At 41.1% G+C, this 20,872-nt stretch overlaps 1 protein-coding gene across 1 annotated transcript in view; it reads right to left on the bottom strand.

Moving 5' to 3' along the window:
* Positions 1 to 20,872, bottom strand: part of skib (v-ski avian sarcoma viral oncogene homolog b) — a 48,638-nt gene extending 27,766 nt beyond the window's left edge. The window contains 2 exon segments of the mRNA XM_038269352.1: positions 19,911 to 20,830; positions 20,833 to 20,872. Of these exon segments, the coding sequence (XP_038125280.1) occupies positions 19,911 to 20,830; positions 20,833 to 20,872 (960 nt within the window).

Raw genomic sequence — 20,872 nt, 5'->3', positions numbered from 1 at the left:
AAAAAAAAAGCACATGCACAACCCTAGACCCGCTCCAGAGAGGAAACGCCTATTAAACGTGCAAGAGTATACACAAGCCCGTTTCTCCTTGTGCACGCTCTGTTCAAAAGTTGCTGTTTGCATCCGTTATACAAGCTAACTTTCCAAAAGAAGATTTGCAATTTCTTCACTATGTCAGACTTTGAAAATCAAAATGGGGATGAGGGCTTAGGACGGCCTTAAGTAAACATATCACCAGATTGATTGACAATTAGGAGGACCACTCATTTTGATGATCCACACAGAAAAAAAACATCCTCCACTATACCTTTAAGGCTTGTATCATTTAAGGAGTTTGCCAGCATTTTCATAGTGCAACCTTACCAGGCATATATACCAGTATGTGGAAACCACAAAAAAAACAACAACAAAAAAACACAGGAGTGTTTGCATGACTCTTTAATTACTGCAGTCCCTGGGCTATGTTAAACACTTGTGCTGTATCTACCAAACAGTTCTTCAAAGCCTGCATATAGAATGTGTATTGAATATTGTTTTAATGGAATAGAGAACAATTAACTCAAAAGCTTTTCCTGCAAAGAAAGCTAACTAATATTTGCTTTGCCTGCAATTAAAGCACACATACACAACTTAGTTTTTTCAGCCACGACCTTTATGTCCAATTTTCAGTGCTTTAATTGGTAGTGCAATAAATGTGTAGATGCATATGTAATCAATACTTGATATAAATTGGGGGGGAAAAAAATGTTACAGCAAAAACATTTAATACTGTACACGCTCTAATACAGCCGCTAAATAGCCACATCTGCCTTCAGTGGATTTCAAATGGTCCCTAGCTCCGCCTTAGTATGAAGTAGAACCTAAGTCTGTCCTGTGAATATCATTTTGAAAAACTGTAAAAGTAACAAAAAGATATTATCCTGAATTTGGTCTTTCTTCCTCAACTGTTTAAATGTCAGTAGACGTACACTATCCAAAAAATACTACTGCCAAGGTTCATGTGTAGTTTCCGGATGTCAGGTGTTTAAATATACTGCTAAAGAAACTAATGGCTGCATATTGGGTATTTTTGACAACCAGATGATATTGACAAGCAATGGTTGTAAAACTATCAAAGACACTGCATGTCCAATTTAATTAAAATATTACATTTTTGTTTTACGTGTTACTGTATGAGCCATAATAATGTTCTTCATTATCTTGTGTCTGCTGGATGTCAATGTTGTTAAACCACTACAGGTTAGAACCTTTGAATGGGGGACCAGTTGGTAGTTGGACAGTTTGTTGAACATTTAATCAAAATTTACCTAAGATGTAGCTACTGTTTGTATGAATAGAAATGCCAGAGTGACTTCTTTCAAACAATAAATGCACAAAGCAGAAAATGCTTCGAAGATGCCTGCGGTAAATTTGCTTCCCTAAAAAACGTTAAGGCAGCAGGTCAGCTAATATTATTCCATCTTTGCACCAGAGACAGCAGCTAAAGACAGTTGAGTTAAGCCACTACATTGCTAATTTGAAAGATGTTGTTTGTCTAACAGAGGATGATTCCACCAAATAAATGCAACTAATTTACAATAAACAAACCAAATTTATGTTAATAACAGACGAGGTCATATTAGACAGAGAATGGACCAAAAAGTTTCACCAGTAAAAGCAAAATGTTGCACACACTTGCTGCAGCATAGAATTAAAACGACTGCAATGAAGAACTAAGTCTGGAAAAGCTATCAGGCTGAGTTTGTAGTTTTAGATTAAGTTCAGGCCCTTTCAGACGATGAAAAAAATAAAAAATTCAGCAGGGAACATGACTAAGACTCTCAGGGGTGTCCTCTGTGATGGCTTTAAATCAAATCTACTGTTGTCAGAGCTCAACAATGCTGTTATTCCCACTTGAATTCATCGTTCCAACAAAACACACCGCCACCTGACTGTAAGGCTGTTTCTGGACAAAAAGCAGAGAGGGCCAGAATGTGTAGCTGAACAAAACAACTTACTGTGTCCGTTACTCTGTGGCGAGCAGGGCAATTTGAGAGGGTGACGCATACCCAAACAACACCGAGTCATTGAGTCACCAGTGTTTACGCAGCCACATAATTCAGCACCATCTGCAAGGCTCAGGTCTGATCTTCCGACATTCACCAGTTTGAAATCCTCAGAGACATTTTAAAAATACACCAGATTTTATAGACCAGATCTTAATATACAGCAAAGATATGTATTCAGATCTCTCACCCGGGGCACTTTTTGGCTCATCAACACCATACATTTTTCTGTACTGTATTGGGACTTGACATGATACAATCAAACAAACTAAGGCGTAATACTAAATACTTATAATCTTTTGTTCAAAAAATAAATAAAAATCTGAAGTGAGGTATTCTTCTGAAACCGTTATGGATCTATAAAATCAAGTTCAACCAATTGCATTCAGAAGTCACTTAATTACTAGATTCCATGCATGAATGCAGCTCTTTGATAGTCACGGATTACCAGACATGGCCATTCACCTAAACAAAAGGCTGGGCAAAAACATTAATCCAATTTTGAGTCAAGAGGGCAATCGTTACTTTGTAGAAGCTGTGCAGATTCACAGCTCAGGCGGGAAAATATAATCTGGCAACCCAGACTAACAATGTGTAGCAAGGTCTGTTTATTTTGATGCATTATCAATCCGGGGCTGTTCCCATCAAATCCGTTTAGGGAAAGGAGAGACATAAAGCAGAACACCTACCAAAATTTGGTATTAGCCAGTCACAGTAACAAATGAAGTTATCTGAAGCAGCAGGCGCCATGAGTAACCACATTAAAATTGTTTTTATGCCCTTGCTTTTATTCTTTTAAAAATTAAATTGTGGATTCTGACAAAACAATTTCATAGCAGAAAATACACAAGCATCCTACTGCGCTGTCATGTGTACTTTGGTGGGCTAGTTTCCTCTCGCTTTCTTAACATCTCTATGTCCTCCCTTAAACCATAATACTGCAACGTGATTGTTCAACCCATTGTAGGTCAGTGTCGAACGGTTGGAGAGGAAGCGGAACAAGATGGATTCTGGTCCGTTTGTGAACACACAAATATCTCAAGAATATTAGTATATAGTAGGCAAGGTTTGGGAGATTATAACAGCAGCACAAATGCTTTACATACACCAAAATACGAAAGGCGATTAAGATGAACAAAGCTATAAAAAGCCCTAGAGACTAAGCCAATGTTTAATAAAAGGTGAACTGACCAGAAGAGCCCAAATACGACTTTATGACATCTGTGTAGGAAAACTGACAGTCTCTGTCATGCATGTGGCATCTTCATATGAAAAATGTGGTGGCCGTATCATTCTAGGGGAGATGCTGATCAAAATTGATATAAAGATGGATAAGGCTACATAAAGTTCTGTTCTAGAAATAAAATATAATGGAGGATGTAAAAGATTGAGACAAGGATCGACCTTCCAGTAGGTTAACCCTAAACATACCACTGAAGTCACAATGCAATGGCTAAGATTAAGAAATACAGCATTAGATAGCCAAATTCGAAGCCTAAAGCCAATTGAGAATCTTCAACATGTTTCAAAAAGTAATTTCCAAAAACATTCTCTGTCCTTTCTATAAAAAGGAAACAGAAAATGTTTAGTCTTTAGATTTGCAGCTGACTATGGTGCATTACAAAAGACACTAACTTAAAATGGAAGCCACTCTTTAAAAATTTTGGTTGCAAAACAAGTGAAACATGCAACCTTTTTATTTTAATACACAATTAACAATTCTTTGTGTTGGTCGTTCACATAATAGCCCAATCAGGTTATCTGCTGAAAAATGACCACAGTAAAAAAAAAATATATATATATCAAAGCAGTCGGGTATGCTAGAGCTTTTTTATGTATTGGTCTTTTACTTTAAACCAACAGTCACTTCCTTTACCAAACCGGGCAAATGCAAGAAAAAAAAAAAGGCAATGAACTTCTGACCTGTCATTGAGAAGGCAGAGGAAGCTCTGCAGCTCAGGGGGCAACCAGAGTCCACCATCCACTCCGTCACTCCTCCCCTCAGTGTCTCACCCTACCATCTCATAAAATCCCAGCCAAAAAAAAAACCCTGCTCCCCCTTTTTTTATGGATGCCAGATGGTGGGGAGGCCTCCATTGCCTCTGGACTTGCCTCCACAGTCTAGTAAAACCAGCTGACCTCAGTAAAATAAAAACGGCTATTTATGAAAAAAAAAAAAAAAAAGGTTTGGAGCAAAACACACAAACATCCTGCCACTGAAACAATCCAAAGGCATCTCATCTTCCATAGAGCCCTTTTACAAGACAGGAGTCAAATACGTAAGCATGTGTGCTCTCACGGTAAGGTGGTGAAGTCCAGATGTAATAACTATACCCAGGAACATTTTATTATCCTGTGTGAAGTTTTTCTGGGGACTAATTGTGAGCTTTGGGTGTGAGTGCAGGACCTTTGGCAACGTCTTTAATTCTCCCTGAGAAACGGAGAAGCAAAACAAACAGCCGTCTGCGTTCAGGAGGACAAAGCTAAACCGCAGAACCACAGTCTGGCCTGCGGTTCACAACATTTTTGTTCCAGCAGTGACTTCACCTAAAACAAACCCTCAGCAGGACATATTCACCTCAGCCTGAGGGAGAAGAATCCTAAAAAAAAAAAAAAGGGAGCTTTAGTTTGAAACTCCATTAACACCCCTGCACCAAAAACCTCTTCTACATAGCTGCTTCTAATGACGATGTTTTCACCAAGCGCTGGAAAAACTCTAATCTTTTCACTCACTCATCACTTGTGTAGGAGTTGTGTGCTTTGGTGGCTCAACTGAGTCCAGGCTTCGAGAGCGAGGTAAGTTTAGAGGGAAAGAAGGTGAAAAGGCCATGGATCGCCTTTGTATAAAAGAGCGGGTGAATCAATAGCTTTCTTTTACTGCAAATCAATTTAAGTGATTATCCCCTTTTTCCAATAACAACCGTCTTCACTCTCTGTTTACCTCAGATGCCCCTCTTGTTTTTGTGCCCCTCCTTTCTTTATTTGTTCTACCAGTTGGGATCGACCATTTATGTCCTGCAATTCAACCTGACCTCTGGGCAACCCCTGCGTTGGCTGCCTAAGTCATTAGGTTGGCTGTGTCTGCAGGTTATTAGTGTGATAAAACTTTACTGTCCTTCCTACCACAAGAGCAGGGATAAAGGGGGGGCAAGAGGGCATTTGGTCACACAAAAAACACCTAGATGACACATATTACATCAAAATAAGTAAAAGAAAGGCTGCAAGCATCACTAAATGAGGTTGTCTGCCTAAAATTCGGAATCATAAATAAAAATGAAAGATATCGCCTGGTGAACAGAATAGTAAAATTTTCAAAAAGACCATTTTATACGATACAAGGAAGCTTTGCACGTTTAAAGCCATTTAAAAAGGAAACTATTTTCTAGAACATCTACAGACATGCCTCAGGCAGACAACAGGAAGGCCCTGTTTAATTATAGTGAACCGTCAAGCCCCATCATAGAACATGAAGATTTTAGAAATGTTTGCAGCCATTTTATAATCTCACAGTTAAGGCAAGGATTTACATTCTCTGGTAAAAACACAGAAGAACAGTTGTTTAATTAATGCAAGCGCCACTAACTCTTTGATCCTTAACCTGAAATGCTTAAAATAGTATAAAATCTCAATGCTGGTCTTTTAATATAGAAGAGCCCATTTTTTATAGTAGCTAATGTTAACTATGTCTTGTTTTGCAATTGAAGCACGCAAAAAAAATATTTGTGAGTGTATTAGTTTTTTTTTTTTTTATACAAAACCCTGATGTTAATTGTTACTAATGCTAAACCCGCTAATAGTAAATATAAAACACCAGTCAACTTTGCATGTTGTAATTAGTACATTACTTTAAAAATACTAAAACTTGATGTATAAAGTTAATCTTCTGATCTACTCTAACCATGCTTCATAATTTTTTTTTTTACTTTGTTATGAAAAGAGTAAACCGCTAATGTTTAATATTATTAAGTGTAACTTTTCTATCTTAAAGGTAGCAAAAAATGACAGCTTCCTTATTTTCTCAAGTTATACTGAGCTCTTTTATTGTTAATAAATTGTGTTAATAGCTCTTAAAAAAACAATCTAAATATTGATTCATTAATGTTATTGTTTTAAAATAGTAAGGCTCGACAGCAGTGGTAGAAGAAGTACTCAACAGTAGTACTTGAAGAAAAGTATTGATACTCACAGCCGATTCTTACTCTACTACTCAGTCAATAATATACTCAAGTTAAAGTATTAAAGTAATCACTTTTCAAAATACTTAAATATTCAAAAGTACTTGGATTTAAAAGTACTTAAGTATTCACAAATACCATTAAAATTTCTACCAGCACATTGGTGTATAATTCTCAGAAACCACCTGAGGTATTGACGTTACTAATGCTAACCATGCTAATTCAGGTAATCCCTAATATAAGGTACGACAGAAAGCTAAAAATGTTAAATCTGCAAGTATGCATTGCTACTGCTAACGCCACAAATTGCGTTACTTCCTTATATAAAATGCAAAACGCGGTTTAAAAATCTAAATTCTTGCTTTGCCTTTTTTTAAAACAAAATATTATATATATTAACATATATAAATGTAAATAATATGTTTTTTTTTGTTTTTAAAAAAAGAATAACAACACATTGCAGGAAGGCTAAAAAAATCCTTGTTTGTCCTATAACTTCACATATATCTTTAAAGTGAAATTGTAATTGATATAATCAATAGCGACGATAAATCAAAGGAATCTCTAATAAGGAGACGTGTCCCTTTGTGCGTTTGCATTGGGGAAACCTAAAGACAAGAGGTTTAAGGGGGGGCTGGTGTTTGTCAGTGTCGTTTCCTCCTGTGCTGCAGAATCTGTGGGCAGTGACACTAACTGCAGCCTCAGCACTTTTCCATGTTCTCTTGTTTCAAGCCAAGAGGGAGAACAAAGGCAAATAGCTAAGTTGTTGCAGAGGTGACGGGGACAGAGGCGTTCAACTCAGGAGTCTCTGCTCCCTCCATAATGAGCACCGCTGTCTGTGATGGAGTCTTGCTGGAAATCCATGCAGCTGCTATACACAGCCACTCAAGCCGACTGTAGTCTGCCCACAGACAGCAGTAACTGGAGCCCACCCCTTTTTACACTGCAGCCCAGTCTACCACAAAATGGAAACCACAGTGTGCCTGGAATTTGCTAGGAGACACATGGAGATCCATGTAGCGCGGCAGTAAAACTCCATTAAAACTGTTAACTCCGCTGAGGTTCCTGAGTAGCACATTATCTGTAAGAAGCAGAAGGTTTTTAACTGTTAACTCTTTGCAGAACAGTGCCGCTAGTAAAAAAAAAGGCTTTGAAGAACTACAAAAGAGTGACAGGATGAATCTGCTACACTAATGATGCACTGTTAAAACATTGATAAAAATTAGTTAGAAGGCAAGGTGTAGTTTCCTCTAAAAAAACAAGCTCATTGCTAAGACTCAGCAAATATTTCAATGCAGCAGGGACCAGAAATGGACACGATCAACATGATTACTAAAGGACGCAGTCAAAATAATGGTGCAGCTTCTTCAAAAACTCAAAGTGTTTTTATCCATCAGCAGACCTAGTTAAAGGCCAAACCATTAACAGCAAAAACATGCAACTTCCCGTTCTGAGTGGGTGGGATGTTACGCAGTTGACTGTGTTTGCAAGTATAAATGTTAGTGCTGCTCAGATATTTTTGGCCTATATGGAAGCAATTTCATGTCTTATTTCGAGAAATCCAAATTTGTGGTCTGGCCACGCCCACATGCATTGTTAAAGAGACAAGCTATTTCTTGTCTCAGAATATACTGAAAGATGCTTAAGTTTATCAACAGCAACTGGGAGTTTGTTTAAAATGAAAGTATGCAAAGTTCACCATATGGCAGCCTGGATCCAAAATGGCAGACTCTCTGCATGGTCTGGTTTACAGTTCCAAGACACTTTTGTACTTCTTGAGAGATTGCATATCATTAAAATAACAGGGCAAAGCCCCTCCCCTGCTTGCTGTGAAGCACTGCTGGTCAGGACTCACCAACTAGAAAACGCATTAAAATAAAAAGGCTGCAGTCACAGAAAATAAAGAGCACCAAAGTGCAAAAACTCTGCAAAAACAGAAATGTTCAGCAAGCATAAAACCCACTGCAAAGACATACAAGTTTCTAGCACACAAAACACAAAAGATGCATGCAAAGAAAGAATGCTGCAAGCAGCAAAGACCCCTTCAAGTTACAAAAAGCTGCAAACCAGCTAATAACGGAAGTGATCCAGACCACTAGGTGGAGGTACTCTTTTTCTCATTCGAGATCAGACCTTACTACTGATAGACCAGACCTTTTCTTAACACATTAATCTTATAACCACCTAGAGGACATTTGGAGGAAGACAAGATAGGCAGGGTTTCCTTTGAGTCTGTTTCTAAACAATCTCTCAGCATCCGGTTTGTGTTTTTACAAAGAGTCTAGTCCTATATGAGATGATCGCCATCTCCCCCTAGTGGTATGCAGCACTTATTTGATCCAGAAGTAGCTTGCAACTTTTCTTATCTTGTAGCTGCTTTTGCTACTTGCAGCATTTCATTGTATGTTTTTTGTTTGCAGATGGTTTTGTTTTAGCAGCGTTTTTTTTTTTTTTTGCCTTTGCACTTTGCTGCTCTATCTTCTGTGACTGCAGCATTTTTCGTTTTTGCAGCTTCTATCCTTTGCATGTGTTGTTCGTTTCTGATTTTTTTTTTTCTTTTTTGCATGTTCGTCTCCTCTTTGTGCTTGCAGTACTTGCATCTCCCGAACACCGTTTCTTTGTACAATGCCATGAAAGTGTGATTCTAAGCCTTGCCTACTACATCAAACTCTCAAGAGAGGTGAATGCAGTTTTAAAATCTGTCAATGTGAAAAAAGGCCTTTTATAAATCTGTTTTTGAAAGCTGACCCGTACTTTGTCCATACTGAGCTTTATTAAAAAGACCCATACACCCTACATGCTGGCTGTTTCTTAGTGATAAAAACAAGTATTCTAACATTATTAGCCCCAAATGTCTTTCCTTTAAAAAGTTGAGGCATTCCATGAGGAGGCCGTTTTGGCAGTTTTTGGCCGTTAAGTGCGAGTGAGTGCCAGCCCCACCCCATTAAGACCGAGCCCCGCACGTCATGTGTTTCCACTTTACCGACAGGGTGGAAATGACCTCAACGCAGTAAAAAAAGATGACAAGGGTGCTAGTGCTGTTCACCAGATGTGAGCAGAAAAAGGAGGAGGACTGGGGCAGGGAAGAAGGGGGAGAGAAAACCATTCGCCTGAAGAATTTACTGCAAACCCCTGAGGAGCCCTGTGATTGAGGGTTCAAGTCGAGCTCCAGAGGTTTCTGGTGTATCTCAGCGGCACTCGGGGAGCATAAAGGAAGAAAAAAAAAAAGACTTCACCCACCCAAAATAATAGTATAAACTACTGTCATTCCACTGCACCTGCCTGCAAACACAAAAGCCACTTCCTCCCACTGCGTCCAGCCGAGCCCCTTTATCCCATTTAGCGGAGCCTGCGCCGCAACAAAAGGCAGAGAAATTAGGGAGTTGCACTGATGATAGGGCGACTAATCTCTTTGGAGGGACTCATTATATTAGCCGAGTATACAGTTGAGCAGCTGAAAGGGGTGAATTAAATATGGACATGCAGAGATGGGGGCCTATTGTTGAAGATGAGCTCAGGCAACAATGCCCTGTTATTACCCCTAGAATAATTCATACATTCCTTTCAGGACAGACGCTGCAATAAGACCACCTTTCCTGCCATTGATTTAACAGGTTGATATGAGGTCACACACATAAATTACCTTAAAATCATATCTTTAAGAAGTAGAGATGTACAGATAAATCGTTGAATAACTGTAATCTTGATGCACTTTGATCCGTAATTTAATGTCTTTTCCTTCTAATTAGTTAAATGTAAATAAAGCTTTACAAAGTTTCATAATATTTAGTCTGTAACGATACATCATGTACGTAAATCAACTTTTTGCAAATCCATCAAAATTACATAAATATCAAGGTTTATAGACCTTTTACTCAGTTCAAATAGGAACAAGAAAATGTGATATATATAATTTCACTGAATTACGGCTGAAGATTTTCAAGTTGTCTGACGTGAATGAAAAGTTTATCAACATTTGTTAAAATTAGAATCTGTTGGTTGAATCGCAACCAAACCTGGAAATCAGTATTGGTACTCTACACTATATTCTTTTTCTTTTTTTTTTAAACTAATTTACAGAAGAAAACCTTTTAACTGGAATAAAAAGGAAATATCAGAGCTAGAATTAGCATGCTGACATCAAACAAAATCCTTAATCTGTATTGTTCTAGAAAAGCCTGATTGTTACAATAATGATAATCCAATAGTAGATTAACATTCTGTTTTTTTGGTTACAGGTTAAATCTTGCTTGGATTGAATTAAAAATGGAATTAAAATCTGTATTTCAGAACTAAAAAAAAAGTTAAAATGTATCGTTGCATCTTCTTCAAATAGGTTATATTCCTTTCTGAGCTGCATAAAAAAAGTCTTGTCTGGAGTTAGATGGAAACAGGTGACTTTAACACGCACTCATGAGCAGCAGATTAGATCTGCTGGCACCAACAGCAGAGAGGTGTCTGGTTTTCATGATAATCTGAAAAGCAGCTTGAGGTTTTTCAGGATGATGTGCGCGCGTCAAGCCCCTGTCTTCACATCAGCCCTCCATGCTGCTTTAGACACAGGGCTTATAATAGTCCACTCATTATAGGATAAAGGGTGGGCCTGCTCTATTTCCGGCTATGGCAGCAGGTGTGAGTGTCTGTGCTTGTCGACCGGTTGGAAATAAAGCCAGAGGACTGTCAATGCCACAAGCACCATGGAGGCTGCTGCAATGACAGTTTGGGCAATCCTGCAACTATCAGACACCTGCAAAAGGAGGGAAGGGAGTGGGCTTGAAGGTCCATCTATACGCCTGTCTTTTTTAATTGAAGCCATGCTTTAGGAAGAGCAGGATGGTAGAGGAGGGCGGGGCAGGTGTGCTTTGCTTCTTAATGCAAGGTCATGGAGAGTGGAAAAAAGAAAAGTGTCCCACCTGACCAGATGATGCTGCGGCGAAGAGGGACAGAACCCAATGTGACTGAAATACTGAATAAATAATGTTTCTACACTCGCCTGCGTTAGAGTCTGCTAGGACAGCTGTGCTGAATTCATTTGATACGGGTGCCTGCTGACAATGCGGCATTGCTCCATCTCTGCAAGAAAGCATGTTTAGCTTAACTCTGAAGAGAGCACATGGTGGGGAGGGCAGGGAGCTCTTCAGGATGGAATAATTATTGTGCGGCGAGCTTTGACCCAGGGTGGAGAAATAAAACATTCTGGAGATCCGAGCGCTCTTCTATGCAATGTTCAGGAGGTTCATTAGGTACATAAGAGGAGCGAGTCCAAAAAAAGCGTGGATCCCACTCATTTGTGAATTTAGCCAGCACTTGAAACCAGGGGGAGGATGGTTATGAGGTCATCCTGACAAAATATCTCCATCTCCATCTATTTATCTGTAATGAAGGGGATAGATGATGAGTTTCCGTCCCTCCAAAAGAGACATGTGCCTGTATGTAGGCCAGTCTGAGTACAGACTCACGCAGCGTGTGCTCACCAGAGTGGAGGTGGAGATCTAAGTATAATGCAGAGTGAGGGGGAGTGCAGGAGGAGATCTCAGCAGAGGAGAGGAGCAGAGTCCTGAGTCTGTGCCTCTGCACGAATGTGCTGTCCTGCAGGGTCGAGGGGGAGGTGTCAAACTGAGTAGGTGAGGCACAAGAGGAGGCGTCAGTCAGGGTCTCAATGATGTGGAGTGAAGTGGGTTGGGAGAAAAGGATGCTGTGAGGACTTGTCGAGTCACAGCAAGGAGGTCAGAATGAGGGAGTTAGGGCAAAGGGATGGAGGAGGATGAGGTCTCTGAACTGTAAGAGAACCGCGCACTGCGACTTCTCATCATGTGTGTGTCTGTGCACGTGTGTTCTGGCGCTGTTCTTTAAGCCAACCAGCCAGAGAGCACAAAGTTCTTATTTAGCACAGGAAGAGCAGCTCTGCTTAGCAACCACAGGCGCCCTCCAATCACAAGCGCAGATGAACAGACTCCGACTGAGGACGAGTCCTTTCTGGGAGTCTAAAGGAGGCCTCAAAATGTTGTGGTCCAGGCCTGCCCACACAGAAAGATACACAAAACAGATCTGAAGCTGAACTCTGAGTTTTTTATGTCACTGGCACACATAAACACACGCGCACACAGACTCCCCCGCTTCACCGTCGACTGAACTCGCCAAAGAATTCAAAGTTAATCTGAACCCTCCTTAATCCGAAAATAAATTATGTATATCCCAAAGACCAATGTAGTCGTGTAAATCCCTAAAACACTGATTCTTTTCCCTTTTCCTCAAAGCAACTTGGCATGGCACCAGTTCTGAGTGAACCAACGGCACCCAACCCCCGATTGGGATCTGCTAGCCATCAAAACAGGAGGCACGAATGAGATTTGGCCCAAAACGACGTCTGAACACTGAGCAGTCTGTTTGGTTTTAGCTGCCTGAGCTAATCCTCCTCCCGATAGCTTTGAAGGTGTTTGGTGGGCGGATTGTAGGCGAGAGCAGCATGCCGATTTGTCATATGGCACCAGCAGGGCCTACTTCTGCTCTGGCTGGAGCTCCATTAGCACATCTCCAATGTGGTCTAACAGTTCCGCCGAGCTTCAGGTCAATTAAAGAGAGGAGGTTTAAAAGGATAAATATTGCAGTCATGCTTGTGCATCTTTTGGACTCTTATCAGGCAAGCATTTGTGGAAGGGGAATGTCGAATGGTTGGTTATCTCTGTGCGGTACATTTAATTCATGCTCTAATTACAAAATTCCAGAGGGAACAGCTATAAATTGTCAAGATGCTACAAACAGGCTGGAGAGGGAGGAGAGACTTGAGTCTTTCTGCGTTCCTTGGGAGAAAAAAAAAAAAAAAAAAAGATCTGTCCAGAGAATAACAGTTTTGACGTGCACCATGGTCTCTGCATTCCAGGAGTTATGTGGGATTATTGGAGTTTAAAACCCCCATGACTGCAGCAGCTTAGTAGCTCAGCAAGCAGCAGATGCAGACTCCAGGATTTCCTGTCTATGCACCAGATGGGCCTGATTCTTAATCACAGCGGTGCAAACCAGGAGGTTATCGAGGAGGAATTGATGATGATGATGATGATTGTGGAATTACACTAACCCAATACAGGCATCTGTTCTGCAACTAACAGTCCAACTGACTAACTGGTTTGTCGACTGCAGTCACAGCGTGTGCTCGTCTCCTCCCTCGTCTCATCCAACTCGATCATCACCAGTCGCCTTCCTCCCTCGCTCCTCCAGTTACACTAAAAAGTCCTTTACACTTGTTTAGAGTTATGACAAAGAGATTTGGAAGGAAGACTGTCCCCATGAAGCTATTAAAAAGGAATGGGGTTGAAAAAGCATATCTGAAATTACTCTTTTGAATCAGTAGGTTGTTACAAATCATTTATTTCATCCACTTTTTGCATGTTTGAGTATAAATAAATAGAATTTTTAAGTTTTCTAAAACAACTGGATTTACACTAATAATGATTTTTATTGAAACTACTAGTTAAAAGTAGTAAATATATATATATATATATATGCACTTTTTTTGTTTAAGAAAATTGATTTAATGTAGTTATCTCATTACTGTATCTCTGACTGTATGAAGTATAATCTATGCAGCCCTTCCCCTCCTCCACATGTTGCTGATCAATGCCAGCCAGTCTTTATAGTTTAACACAGAGCAGAAAAACAAAAAAATATAATAATCTACATTGTAATTGAACACATGTGCTATTTAGCAAATCTTTATTCTTCATATCTATGTAAGTCAATGAGTAATACATGTATTAAAAATATTGTGTTAGCAGAATTTTTCAACTTTGAAAATGAAAAATACTTTATGTTATACATATTTGTTTAACATTTTTGTAGATATCCTGTTTTTACTAAAGGTTTTATAAAAATGTGAGAATTTTGTACTAGCTCAAGCTGAGCTTACGCATCTAATTCTGCACGTGTTAAAAGAGTGTTCAGAATGAAAACAGGAATGGGCAAGTCAGAACTAAAAGACAAACCAACAATGGTATCATCAAGGAAAAGTTTTAGATGTCTTTAGCCGTTTTTAAGTGTATGCCTTTTTAAAAGTAAACTTTGTTAAAATCAAGAGTAAAGTAAGTTTCCATGTGTAAAACAGAAGTTTTATAAGATCATTTGAGGACCTACTGTAGGTATACATGAAAGTATTATCTTTTCTTACAGATTCCAGTAATGATGACTCTAAAGGTTTTCTAAGGCCTTTATTTTCTATCAGACATGCAGACACCAATGTGGGCTCCTATCTGTCCTTTCAGGACATAACAAGGAAACTGGTGACACAGCAGTCTCACCAGTGAGGATATCCCACCCTGAGAGAGGCTGGGGGGTTGAAGACCTTTCCATACAGCGGCCAAAGAAACAGGGCGCTCTCAAAGAACCGCTTGCCGCACTTCACGGCCTCTGAAAGCCTGTCCCTCAAACAAAAGAGGCAGCAGGTCTTCAGCACACATTACCCATGAGAGAGCCCCAGCTGACACCCTTTTAACATGGGGTCACTGCTGCCAGAATGAAGGCCACAACCCCTGGGAGCTCCTGACACCCCTTTGCCTCGACTCGTTGCTTCTACGTTGGCTGCAGCAAACTGGTCAGCGGGCGGGGGGCTGGTCAGACTTAGAAATGGAGGGTTGGCATCTTAAGATATATATAATATTTCTGATGTTAGGAAGAAAGCTCGACCGGTAGCAGTGGGATTAAATAACGAATTAAGAATGTCGGATACTGTTCAGCTGGGTTTATGTGGTTGGGTCAGGCTTTAGCTGGCTGGGTCAGACAGACCCATCGAGGTCCAAAGTGTAGCACTATGATGGCTCTGAGGACTTAGAGAGAGGTCAGCAGACAGATGGGAATGGAAATGAGCTGAGCTGATTTTAATCTGGCTGATCCAGCCATAACATTCAGCTGTTTACATTAAAACACACGTGTAACCTGGACGCACACGGCAGAGCCCAACACACAGTCTGCTGATATTCAGAGCTTAAGGATCATTTGAAAAGAAGAATATTTCATCTTTAATAAAACCAAATCACCTCACCCTCTGCTTCTCTTTATTCCAGGTTTGAGGATATTTGCATGGAGTGATGAGAACAATGAGATGGGAAAAAGCATAACTTGGACTCACTTGGATGGTTTTAATATCCATTCCTATTAAAGACCGTCCACCCAGAGCCCCCTTTAGCTCACCGCTCAGTCAGATGATTGATCACAATGGCCTTACTTCTAAGGGATTTTGTTTTTACAGTTAATACTCAGAGGTACTCCACTTTTGACTTAACGTTTTCTTTTAATTACAATTTCAATCCTCCCTCTGAAAGATTTTCATGCTAATCAGAAAAGTCAATGTTTAAAATCAGCTCATGCCTGGGTCAGCATAATGTGGGAACTGACTGTGAAGTTGGAAGTTTAATGCACCAAATTTATGGAGAAGCTGTCTTAAAACTCCAATATGATGAACAGAACTGTGATACCAGCAAACAAGAGATAATGCTGTTATAATGAGACTTGCAGAAATAAACATAGGCTTAATACATTTTTAATGTGTTTCTGCTTTGGCTTTCCTGGGCATACAGATGTCAGACTGTGTTTAGCCTCTGCAGACATTGAAAAAAAAAAAAGAAACCTAACCTTTCCATTTCAATATAATGGGTAGGAGAAAGAATGGTTGGATGGTGCAGTTTACAAGATGAATGCCAAATCATTTCCCTTTTCATAAGAGTCTGTTTTATGCAGATAACCCTCTTACAAAAGTGTTGCCACTATACAGGTGCTGGTCATAAAATTAGAATATCATGAAAAAGTAGATTGATTTCAGTAATTCCATTTAAAAAGTGAAACTTGTATATTATATTCATACATTACATACAAACTCATATATTTCAGATGTTTATTTTGTTTAATTTTGATGATTACAAATGACAACAAATGAAAATCTCAAATTCATCATATCAGAAAATTAGAATATTGTGAAAAGGTTCAAAATTGATGGCCCCTGGTGCCACACTCTAATCAGCTAATTAACTCAAACCACCTGCAAAAGCCTTTAAATGGTCTTTCAGTCTAGTTCTATAGGCTACACAATCATGGGGAAGACTGCTGACTTGACAGTTGTCCAAAAGACGACCATCGACACCTTGCACAAGGAGGGCAAGACACAAAAGGTCATCGCTAAAGAGGCTGGCTGTTCACAGAGCTCAGTGTCCAAGCACATTAATAGAGAGGCGAAGGGAAGGAAAAGATGTGGTCGAAAAAAGTGTACAAGCAAGAGAGATAACCGCACCCTGGAGAGGATTGTGAAACAAAACCCCTTCAAAAATGTGGGGGAGATTCACAAAGAGTGGACTGCAGCTGGAGTGAGTGCTTCAAGAACCACCACACACAGACGTATGAAAGACATGGGTTTCTGCTGTCGCATTCCTTGTGTCAAGCCACTCTTGAACCACAGACAGCGTCAGAAGCGTCTTGCCTGGGCTAAAGAGAAACAGGACTGGACTGCTGGTGAGTGGTCCAAAGTCATGTTCTCTGATGAAAGTAAATTTTGCATTTCCTTTGGAAATCAAGGTCCCAGAGTCTGGAGGAAAAGAAGAGAGGCACTTCATCCACGTTGCTTGAAGTCCAGTGTAAAGTTTCCACAGTCAGTGATGGTTTGGGGTGCCATGTCATCTGCTGGTGTTGGTCCATTGTGTTTTCTGAGGTCCAGGGTCAACGCAGCCACATACCAGGAAGTTTTAGAGCACTTCATGCTTCCTGCAGCTGACCAACTTTTTGGAGATGCAGATTTCATTTTCCAACAGGACTTGGCACCTGCACACAGTGCCAAAGCTACCAGTACCTGGTTGAAGGACCATGGTATCCCTGTTCTTAATTGGCCAGCAAACTCTCCTGACCTTGACCCCATAGAAAATCTATGGGGTATTGTGAAGAAGAAGATGCAATACACCAGACCCAACAATTCAGAAGAGCTAAAAGCCACTATTAGAGCAACCTGGGCTATCATAACACCTGAGCAGTGCCACAGACTGATCGACTCCATGCCACGCCGCATTGCTGCAGTAATACAGGCCAAAGGAGGCCCAACTAAATACTGAGTGCTGTACATGCTCATACTTTTCATGTTCATACTTTTCAGTTGGCCAACATTTCTATAAATCCTTTGTTTTTATTGGTCTTCAGTAATATTCTAATTTTCTGATATGATGAATTTGAGATTTTCATTTGTTGTCATTTGTAATCATCAAAATTAAACAAAATAAACATCTGAAATATATGAGTTTGTATGTAATGTATGAATATAATATACAAGTTTCACTTTTTAAATGGAATTACTGAAATCAATCTACTTTTTCATGATATTCTAATTTTATGACCAGCACCTGTATATATATATATATATATATATATATATATATATATATATATATATATATATATATATATATATATGAAGGCTAATATGTCTATTCCTAGAAAGGTTTCTAAAAAAGTTGAATTGAGCACAAATTTCTGATCAATATTTCTCATTTTGAAATTAAAACTAATAACGCTGCCATTGAGAATGCTGTTTGTTGTGTATATTTCTCCATCCTTTATCAGGAAGCCATCTGGCAGCTGGAGTGGACACAAGGCCGTGAGATTGGATGGTGCAAAAAGAATGGGGGGTTGGCTGGGTCATTATCTTCACGGGGGGAAAAGGGGTCAGAGGTTATGGCCCTTTGACAACACATGTCAAGGCCCGGCTCACACACCTTTCAGCTTCTGAATGGGACGGTCTGCAGCGTCCGCTCTGCAATCTGCCCCCATCCGCACGCCATGCAAAATAGCTAACTGACCAAATGCTTCATCAGATGCAAAGCAGGGAAACTTTGATGATGATTAACACTTGGATTGCTCGAGAAAATCTTTAAAGTCACATCCACATTGAACATCACAGCAGCTTTTCCTTGTGGCGCCGTCACGGCTCTGCTCCTCTTTCAGCGCACAAGGAGGGAGTCTAGACAGATGATACAAGCAGACAAGGTAACCTGTCTCTTATTAATAAAACACTCCTGACATCAGAGAGGCTGTGGCAGGCCGATAACATTGTGTCTTCATTGGGGCTGGGTAAGCCGAGCCAAACGGAGCCACGGTGAGTCCAGCTCTGCCTTTCAGCAGCTTGGCCTGTCAGGCTGATGTATGGGCAGAACGCTGGCGAACGACTCCCCGAGGATCAGATCTGTCTGCTAACTGGGACACGAGTGACAGTGAACCACAGCAAACCCACATCACCCCTGACTCCATCCTCCTCTCCGCTACGCTGCCTCCATGATGCTCTGTGCAGTTTATCACACACACACTCTGAAAATCAGTCAGGACTGGAGATTTGGAGAGAATCATAACTACACAGCTGATACATCAACCCTGCTGTCTGATGTTAGAAACGCTCCTCGATGCTTGGAAAGAGAAAACTGCAGACATAAGATTTCCTGTTAGAAATCTATTAGTTTATTTCCTTTATATGCAACTTAGTTTAGATTCCAAATCTTTAGTCTTCTCCTTGCATAAGACATCTTTTGGGCCCAGCTAGGACTGGAGCAGCGCCACAGTGATGCATTCAGAGAGGTCCACTCATTATCAGAGTCCCACATAGCAGCTGCTCTGTGACGAAGATTCAGCCACCTCGTCTCTTGGCCCTGAGCATCCCTGACCCACGCAAAGAGCTGCAACCCCCCCACTACACACACAAACACACACCCACATTTCCATATTCTATAAACCTCATTAAAGCCTGCTCCCCAAACCTTCTGACGCCACCCCGCCTCCCTCAGACTCATAAAATATATCGAGAGCTCATTCATCAGGATGCAGATGACCTTGGATAACCCTGAGTGAGTGCGAGGGGGTTTAGGTGACAGGATGGATGCCCGTAGGCATCAAAACCTCTTTCACATTTTAATGCATGAAACTTGAAACTTTATTGGATTTTAATTGGAGGTTATGTGACAGACCGACACACACTAGTGCCTAATTGTGAAGCGACAAGAAAAGGAAAATTCTGGAAAGTCCAAACTCCTTTTTCATGCACAGGACCATCATAAAATATGTCATGATCACTCGGATCGGATGGTGATTGCTTGCTCACGTAAATGCTCAACTCTTGGCACAGATTTCCAGTTAGATATAGGTCTGGACTTTGACTAGGCCACTTTAACATAAGGACTTTTATTTAAACCCTACATGTTTTGTTCTCGTTTTCTATTCATTAAGATCCCATTATAGAGTCCATCTTAGACCCCACTTTATTCTCTTTCCCTTTGCATTTATCTCCATCCATCTTTCCCCTCCATCAACTCAAATCTCCCCATTCATAAAGCAAAGCATCCCTACAGCATCATGAAGCCACCACCATGTTTGATTGTGTAGATAATGTGATCAGGATGACTTTCTACTACAAGGTAGTTGGTCTCATCTGTTCCCTACATGGCTATAAACTCATTAATTAACCCAATCAAGTAAAACTATAGGATAACAACATAAAAATGTGAATATGACGCGTTGAAACAGGGGTGCGCATGTAAAGGGAAAAAAGAAAGAGTTTGGGGGTGGAGATCAGAATGAATGCTAATCAATGCAGATAATGCAGAAGGACTGGGGATGTTGAAATATCCAGAAAAAACAAAACAGATCCAGATCAAATAATGATGAAGTAGATCACACTTACTCTGCAGGATTTAGTGGACAGTTTCCCCGTCAGATCATATTTCCCCTTCAACTCTTTCAGCAGCTGCTCCAGGTGACTTTTCTCCTCCTTGTCGCTGTAGTCCGGGTCTAAGAGCACATAAGCTCTCCAGTTGGCCGAGTCGAAGCCCCAGTGCACCGTCCGGTTCTCCAGTCTCTTGTGACTGTGGACCACAAACTTGTGCGGTGGGAACATGAGTCTGCAGTCCAAGCACTGAATGCAGGCGGCGGCCGGCCCCGCGTAAAGCTCCGGGACGAACAGGCCTTTGCAGCGACCGAAACACTCATGGTAGACCTTGAAGCTCCTCTCGGTTCGCTCCAGCTCCAGGGAGCCCAGCTCCTTGTTGCAGTGAGGCGGGTACGTCCCGCCGTAGATGAGCGCGTTGCACAGGCGCTCTGCGTCCGTCTGGGTGATGAGTCCGCAGGACGGAGCGGAGAAGGGCAGGATGCCCACCACTTTGAGGATCTCCAGCTGGTCCGCCGTGCAGCGGGAACAGTAGATGTGCAGGTCGTCGCACACCGAGTTGATCTGTTGCAGGGAGAAGTCTCTCAGGACGCTGTTGAGGATCTGCGGGAGGCACAGCCGCTTCTCCCCGCCGACCACGAAGCAGGAGATGGGCTCCCGCTCCAGGACCGTCTCGCATCTCTCCGTGGATCGGTCCGACGGGATGAAGAGCGGTCCGGACATGAGCGGAGGCGTCTGGGCCGGTAGGGAGAGCATCATCTCCGCTGCTTTGCCGTCTTTGGTGAAGAGCGAGTCCTGGTGCCACCGGGCGGAGAACGCCGCCGGGCCGCCGAGAGAGCGCATGGAGCTGATGTGGAACTGCTTCAGAGTTTGCTGGAGTCCGGGATGGGGCTGGAAGCCGGAACCCTCCATGTTGGCTGCGGCTGGAAACTCAAACTGAAAGCTGGGGCTAAACTCTCTGGGTCTTTCCTTCTCAGCAT

Source organism: Cyprinodon tularosa, unplaced genomic scaffold, assembly GCF_016077235.1.
Source record: "Cyprinodon tularosa strain WSP-4 unplaced genomic scaffold, ASM1607723v1 ctg729, whole genome shotgun sequence".
NCBI lineage: Eukaryota > Metazoa > Chordata > Actinopteri > Cyprinodontiformes > Cyprinodontidae > Cyprinodon > Cyprinodon tularosa.
This window is presented reverse-complemented; position numbering and strand designations above follow the sequence as displayed.